This window comes from Spea bombifrons, chromosome 2 (genome assembly GCF_027358695.1).
Source record: "Spea bombifrons isolate aSpeBom1 chromosome 2, aSpeBom1.2.pri, whole genome shotgun sequence".
In the NCBI taxonomy this organism is placed as follows: Eukaryota; Metazoa; Chordata; class Amphibia; order Anura; family Pelobatidae; genus Spea; species Spea bombifrons.
Window position 1 is genome coordinate 61779609 of NC_071088.1, and position 7948 is coordinate 61787556.

Here is a 7948-nt window from a genome sequence, read left to right on the forward strand (position 1 = left end):
AGACTAGCTTAGCGCACCGACACTTTTTCTTTTTCCCATACAATATCCAGTTACCGGGGTAAGCTTTGTAAGACACAGTAAGTATAAATAGTATTTAATCAATTCAAATATGTAAATAGTTCCTTGTATATAAATAGATGACCTTAATACATAAATAGATCTTGAAAACAAATCCTTTAGTTGATGAATAAATAGATAAATTTCCAAAATATAAATAAATGTTTTGTAAATCCTAAATCTATCCATCCATATAAATATTCTCGAGGAAACAGTCACCAGGATACAAGGCATGACTGTAAGCACAAAATAAATGGTTAGATATAATCTCAATATCAAAAAAATATTCAAATATAGTTTCTGTTTTTGTTTTATTTCAAATCGGGGGCTCGTAGAGACTCTGTGTTAGGATTTGCAAGTTAAAGCTTCATACCAGCTGAAGGGGAGTGAAAACAATGTGTTTCTTATGTAATAGTCTTATCATAGGAGAATGGCAGCATAAATAGAAGGTATGTCTTCTGCTTCTTTGCCTGTAATATCATTTTTGCTCTGAAGAAGGCTGTATGTGGCTTAAACGTTTGTTCACGTAATGTTTTGTTGTATATTTATACAATAGTTTTTCTTGATATTTACTGAATGATGGGGACGCAGGGAACATCTCTAACAGCCAGCATCTCCAGCCTCTTTCTTTTGCGGGTACCAAGCGGCGGTGGACCGGCCAACTAACATTGGTTTACTGCGTTAGATGGAGAGCAGCGATATGCCACCCTATTCCAGAGCTCTACACGAAGAAGCCCTGCAAAGTAGAAGGGCCCTATGGGACACTGCTCTGGGTCAGTTACCTCCATAAATAATTCCTGTACTATAGACAATGTAGTTTTGCTGGTAAATTTTCTGGTTTTGCTTCAACATCCCACGAGAACAGCATTGTCTCACATGCATTGGTATGTTTATGAGATCAAAATTCAACCATGAAGTTTACAGTTTTCAAACCCTGGCCAAAGTTTTTGAAATAAAGCTTGTATATAAGTTATACATAATTAAATTTGTTTTAAACATTTTATTTGACGAGCTTTTAATAGGAATGCCCCTCTACCTATGAGCTTCTGGCACTCTTAAGTGTCTCCTGGGGCGTAGTGTCCGATGTCATTAGTAAGTACAGATTGTGGATTTCTGACTAAGGTGTCAAATTGTAGCCTTATTTCCAGCAAGATGCATCCTCACTCAAGTGGCATCTGATGTCACCACCCAGATTGCGTCCGCACTGGAGTGCTAAAAAAGCGACCACTTGTGCATGGGCAGAAACAAAGACACCCATGGGAAACAAAGTTTTTTTTTCAGCCCGCTGCATCACACATCACTAGGTCACCCGATTGACACCACCACCAAAAAAAGACAACCCAATTAAAATGTGGGAGGTTTTGTTTCTGTTCCCCTAGGACAGGGGCGTCCAACATGCGGCCCACGGCAGCCAGGGCAACCGATCTTACGTGGGCCACACCTCGAGCCCTGCTACTTACCTGTGGGAGGGTCTTCTGTACTGCATAGAGGAAGCGGAACCTAGCAGAGTTCACGTGACATCACGTGACTCTGCTCCAGTCCTGCTTCCTCTGTGCAGTACCAGAGAACGCAGAGAGAGGCCGCGCCCTCTGCTGAAGTCTGTGACCAGCATCGATGAGCTGCAGGTAAGGGGGTGGGGAGGGTGTTTGAATGAGTATGTGTGATTGAGGGAATGAATCTGTGAATGAATGAGTATATGAATGAATGAATGAATGTGTGTGTGATAGCATGGATGTGTAAGTGCTGGAACCTAGGCATGATGGGACTGAGATTGCTGTTAGCAATCACACTCCTTTTATGCCAAGTACATGCTGAAACCTAGCTAGCTTTCCCCCTTGTGTATTGATGCTGCCAGCAGTATGGGGCCTACACATTACTTACAGCCACCCTGTACCAGCATGTACTGGCTGACTTGGCATGATAGGAGTGTGATTGCTAACAGCAATCACAGTCCCATCATGCCGAAATTACAGCATTTACTGGTTGGATGTGTAAGTGCTGGAACCTAGGCATGATGGGACTTTGATTGCTGTTAGCAATCACACTCCTATCATGCCAAGTCAGCCAGTACATGCTGAAACCTATCTAGCTGCCCCCCCTTGTGTATTGATGCTGCCAGCAGTATGGGGTCTACACATCACTTACAGCCACCCTGTACCAGCATGTACTGGCTGACTTGGCATGATAGGAGTGTGATTGCTAACAGCAAGCACAGTCCCATCATGCCTAGGTACGATAGGAGTGTGATTGCTGTTAGCAATCACACTCCTATCATGCCAAGTCATATTGCTAATTTTTTTGTCCAATTGTGGTATGTTACCTACTTTTATTAAAAATGTGAGTTTTTATTATTATTTGTGAAGGTGGGGGTCATTTTTGGTTTTGGCTAAGTGAACTGTGAATGTTTTGATCCAGAATTTTCATTTTGGTGCATCCCTAGAATAAATAGAAGTATTTCATTTTTAATTATCCTGAATTTGTAGTCACAAACCTTTCTAGGCCCAGAAATCAGTGAGAGGAAAAGTAAAGGTTTTGTGTCATTTACTTTATTTTAATCTGCATATTTTATTAAAGGCCATATTTTCTCACAGTGAAAAATGAGTGCGGCTCTCGCACGTATACAATTGTGATGAAGTGGCCCACTGCAGAAAAAACTTGGACATCCCTGCCCTAGGATGCACCAGTACATCCTTAAAACCTGTGCCAAGAAGAGCATTAGAACGACTGCCTGGACTCTCGGCAGCAGAAGCCAGCCAGCCACGAGCACTGGTACACAGTCATATAAGGAATGCCCGATCATGCATTCCGGTCCTTAGGTAATGACAACCCCCAGGCAGTGAGGAAGTGCAGTAGCGGAGTATTTTATTTCATGGAATTGCGTTTCCAATTAGAACCCCCAATAAGACACCACCCATCCCCAGAGTGAATACAGACACACCAAATATGTGCACAAATAGGATTTTTATTGTTCTCTGTGCTATTGCTATATACCATATTTGGTTGTATTTTGTAGCTTTTGGGAAAATGCTGCATAGTTCGTGCACGCACAAATTATTTGCAGAAGAATACACCGTTATTTTTGTCTCTGTTTTATGGAGCTGTTACATCTGTTTTGGGGGACATTTACAAAAGTTCTGTTATACCAAGTGCACATTGTGTTACACTGCCGTGACACTGGGCCTTTGTCTGGAAACTACCTGCCAGCCCACATTAACCCCTTTGAGTGCAGGTTGATACACATTTTATGCCCTGGTAGGACAGGTCGAGTTGTGTAATTTTGCAATTGTAATATTTAGATGACAAGAGTTAGTGTTAGATGGGCCTACGGTAAGCGTCACGGTGGAGTACTTAGACTCACTCTAAAAACCACACACTTATCTATAAGAATTACGTACGGGTATAATGTATAATGCTGCCATGGCCAGCTATAAAGAGGAAAAAAGATACGCAACACAGTCGCAGATGGCTGATGAGCACTGTAGTGTGTGATGCAGCATATATACTGCTTTTTTTGCATTATAGGGTATTGTTGAACCAGTTGATCTAATAGACAAGTGTAGATTGCACATATGCATCCCTTTTTATCCTGGAATTCTGCTAATATTTCTTCTTTCCACAATAATTATTTGAAGTCAGTAAACTGACCACTGTGTTAGATACCTTTTTAATTTGGCTGTACTGTCTTGCATTTCAGTCACAAAACAATTTACTGTTCTGCTAGTTCCCATAAATTCAGGGCAGCCAGGCAGTTTTAGAAGGCTGCCCATCTCTTGATATATTATTAAGCTACAGTGTATGTATCATTTGGCACCAATTAGAAATCCTGTCCAAAAGGAACCAACAAAGATACAGCATCCTCCTAAAGGGCAAAATCTCTATTCTTAAGTTGCCAATAATAGTGGACAGGGTAACCTTATAGCAGCAACGAGATGGAACAGACTTCATCCTGCAAACTGGCTGTAAATATTATATAGGATTCCAAAGACCTTTCAGCAAAGAATGTTGGTAGATAGAGGCAACACCGCTGCTACAGCCCACCCACCCTTGTTTATAGAATACTGTACCGACTACCGTTAAAATTTTAAATCCTGCCTGCTAAGTTTTGCTCAGCCATCGCGTTCAATATAAAAGCCAACCAGTTCTGTATGTTTGTACAGAACCTAAGACTGCTGGTTTATCTCCCCAGTTAAACATTATTAGGGGCCAAATAAACTACAGAGAGAATAGTCCACACTGGTATGCTGCTTGATACACAAAGACAACATAGTTATTCTAAAATTTAAAGAAAACAAAAACTACCCTGATGCATTTTGCACACTGGCTTGCACGCAAGCGCATAGACTTGATCTAGCGTCCAAATCTCTAATTTCCTTTCTTGCAAACTATCCTGTTACCCCTACGAGTACACTAAATTGTAAAGTGTCACACGCAGCAGCTTCTGCATTAATTTTAATCACCATCCCATGAAAGAAGACGACACATACATACATACTTATATAGAAATGTTTTCATTTTATTACTCAATAACAATGATGCGATGTCAGTGTGCTGTTAGAAATAAGCTTTACACAGGTTGCTTTGATCACACAGCTTAAACAAATAAATATATATGTATATATATTATATTTAGTATATACCCTTCATGAAACCCAACGCTGTGTGTATAACACACAAGGGTGTATATGTTTACAGCGCATATGCTAACACGGCCTAGTTACTTCAACAGCTACGTCCAAGGTAAGAAGTTGACATGCAGAGCTGTTCCAAGGATCCAATATGTTAGGAAATACCCCAGCACAGCTTTTGTCTGGGGTTGTAGTGATGTCCAAGAACGGAGGAGGCGCAGGGCAGGATTGGATGTTAAATAACCTCTCTCAAGCCCCCACATCCATGGCTCATTCTGTTGGAGTCTATGAGAGCAGAACCAAAATAGCACAGGAGAGGAAGAGAAAAGTAGACGAGTGAGAACCTAAGGGAAAGAGAAACAATTTAGAGACCGCACAAATTGAAAATTGCACCTAAGAGTGATATATTCACACAGCCTACACTAAGTGTCACACGTATATATACTCTTATCACATACTGCAATATAGCAAATATCTTTTTACCTGCACATGCATACACAGGACTCCAAAAACCATCAGTGCTGCAATATGAGCAATGTACAGGAAAACTCGAGGTCCACAGTATCCACTAGAGGGTTTCTGTTGCACTCCAAAAAGTCCCAGAGTCACGCATAGATGTAGGTTGGCACGAACATACTCCCATATTGCACTAGAACTTAGTAATACTACAGGTACTGCCAGGAAGAAGTTTGGTACCTGATGGAGCTGAAAGTAACGGAGAAATCCAACTTCCCAGTATTCACTCTGGATGTGGGAATATGCTACAGGAAAGTAGGCTGAGCACCAGACAGGTATGCTTTTACCCGATATACGATACCCGTGGTTTAATCCCAATTGCAGTAGTTCTTTAGGTACATCTTCTGTTGTTGAAGACACCATGCAGAATTTCCAGTAACTAAAAGACTGGAATATGGCAAATGGCAGAATGACTACCAGGCTTCCTAAAAACATCCTCCTAGTCTTGACCCAATTACACGGTCCTACCACAATTGCTTGTACTACTGAATGCAAAAAGAAGCCGACATTAGCTAAGCCATTAGCACGGGCAGCCGTGGCAAAGGATAGAAAGACCCAACCTCTAAGAGTCTTGCGCTTCTCCAGCTGCCATAGCCCAATGAAGGTAGCTAATGCAAACACGGTCTCTGAATATGCAGCAGTCATGAAGATGGAGGCTGGGTTCATACAGAAAAGTAATGCTGCCAGGAAGGCATTACGGCGTGACTGCAGAACCAGACAGCCAAGAAGATACAAGGAGACTGCGGCTAGGGTGAAACATATGCAGTTCAACAAAACAGCCGACAGCAAAAGTCTACTGTGCAAGCTGAGCACCGACGCTAGCGGCAAAAGTAAGCCATGTGCCACACCAGCAATGCTAAGTGGGAGCAAAGGGAAGAACGCCAGGTTGTGTTCATACAGGTATCCATGCTCTGCAATGAAGAGGAAATGCTTGGCATCCCATCGTCCTAGGCCCCCTACAAGCAGCTCCGTCAGTTGGTCCCCAAAACTGGGTGAAGAGGTTTGTGGAGGGGAAAAAGCATCGGCCTGGTGATCTGGTATCAAAGTGTTGAACACAAACTGTTGGAGAGATAAGAGGAAAAAAAAAACACTTTACATTCTATGTGCATGGTTATAGTGATAACACCACAAAATATAGTGATAACACCACAAGGAAGACACCTCTTACCTGCATTACAAGAGTGATTCCTCGACAGCATAAGGAAAAGTGGACTATTTCCTTTATGAATGGGTCTTGGGCACCCCACATTTCGGTAGGCTTCAGTGAACTTCACCGGAACAAGACCTGGAAAGGTAGACAATGCAACTTCTGTTTCCATGAACAAAATAAAACATGGATCTGCTGCATGGAGTGTTAATGTTCATAAATACACGGAGAAGCAGAGTGGACTCCTTTTAAATAGTTGTGGGTTCAAAGCGTCCATATGCCCAATTTATACTGGCCCCTGGGAGCAGGTTTAAAATGCCAGTGCATTTCCTTCCAACTCTTGTGTTTCACATCACAGGCTCATCTATCTGATTCCAAACACCGAAACAGTGTATGACACTTATAACATACCACGTGCATCTAAAATGAATACATTTTGTTTAAATACATCAAAATCGTTATGCGGTACACGTTAATTGACCCCCCCCATTACAGAACGCAGTGAAATCCGATGCCGTTATATATACACACACACACGAGTTACCGCGTTAACTTCACGTCTCCCGGTAGAGGGAGCGCCTGAACAAGAAATAATAAAGCAACCTCGAACATAAGCCGCTGCAAAGCTTCATTCGCGAAACAGCCTGGACTTGCTCCTCTGTTTTACCGTATAGCGTACCAAGATTTATGCGATTTTAGAAATCATCGCGCGACAGAATTAACACAAAAAGGGCGTTGTTAACGATGAAATACGAGTAAAGCACACCTGAGCTATGGTCTTCCGGGTACGTCACTTCCGCCAGACAGGAAATTTGCCATCGCCAGCTTCCGGAAAGCCGCCATCAGTCTATTACTTGTTGGTGCGGACGTTAAAATGAGTTATGCCCGAATCAGTATAAATCCAAAACGGAACGGTTTTTTTTTTTAATATAATGCGCGCTTTTTTCATTTAGTGGCAATATATTTCTTCCCCTCTCAAATATCCACAAGGGAACCTTTATAAATCATACACTTGGCAGACAATTGCAAAGCCCAAAACGACACAGCCATTAGGCAAATATTCGCCATAACCCCCAATGGAAAGTATTTATAATAAGAAGACTAGAACAGCTACACCGAACACGCACATAATCCGTTAATGCTGCCTGAACTGCGTCTAGTAATACATACAGCTGTTCGGCTGAACAGAAAAACGCCGTTCAGTGACGCAGCTTCTACCACTACCAGAATATTGCCAGATACTTGATGTTCTCATAGATAAAATATACAATGCTTAATCAACTGTATGAACATAAGATATTACTTTTTATACAGCCATATTAACCACCCACACACTGGGGTTTACGAGAGGGAATGGCTGAGAGCAACTGCTTTCTGTTCGTGGCAGAAATATAAAGTGACAAAGTAAAGAATGTAATCCACATTTATACCACCGAGTGCACCCTCTTTAGACAGCCCTGCTTTCCACACTCACATCCCAATCCTAATAGTTTGGAACATTTGTGGGATCTGTGAAATCAATGTTTGCATATATATGCAAAAACTGTTGTAAAAAAGGGCCAAGCAGTTTTCCCAGTACTACAAAAAGAAAAAAAAAAAACGA

The 7948-nt window shown here is 41.7% G+C and overlaps 1 protein-coding gene across 3 annotated transcripts; it reads right to left on the minus strand.

Moving 5' to 3' along the window:
- Positions 1-4546: 4546 nt before the first annotated feature.
- On the minus strand, positions 4547-7128 carry PIGV (phosphatidylinositol glycan anchor biosynthesis class V). 3 transcript variants are annotated; one of them, XM_053454480.1, is made up of 4 exons: positions 7112-7128; positions 6367-6483; positions 5166-6257; positions 4547-5026 (listed from the first exon to the last, which is right to left on the minus strand). In XM_053454480.1, exons 2-4 carry the CDS (start codon positions 6445-6447, stop codon positions 4784-4786), a joined length of 1416 nt encoding a protein of 471 aa, XP_053310455.1. In that variant the 5' UTR covers positions 6448-6483; positions 7112-7128; the 3' UTR covers positions 4547-4783. The 3 variants fall into 3 exon arrangements, with proteins under 3 accessions (XP_053310455.1, XP_053310456.1, XP_053310454.1); XM_053454481.1 differs by lacking the exon at positions 7112-7128 and adding an exon at positions 7025-7088; XM_053454479.1 differs by lacking the exon at positions 7112-7128 and adding an exon at positions 6890-6990.
- Between the last annotated feature and the right edge of the window lie 820 nt (positions 7129-7948).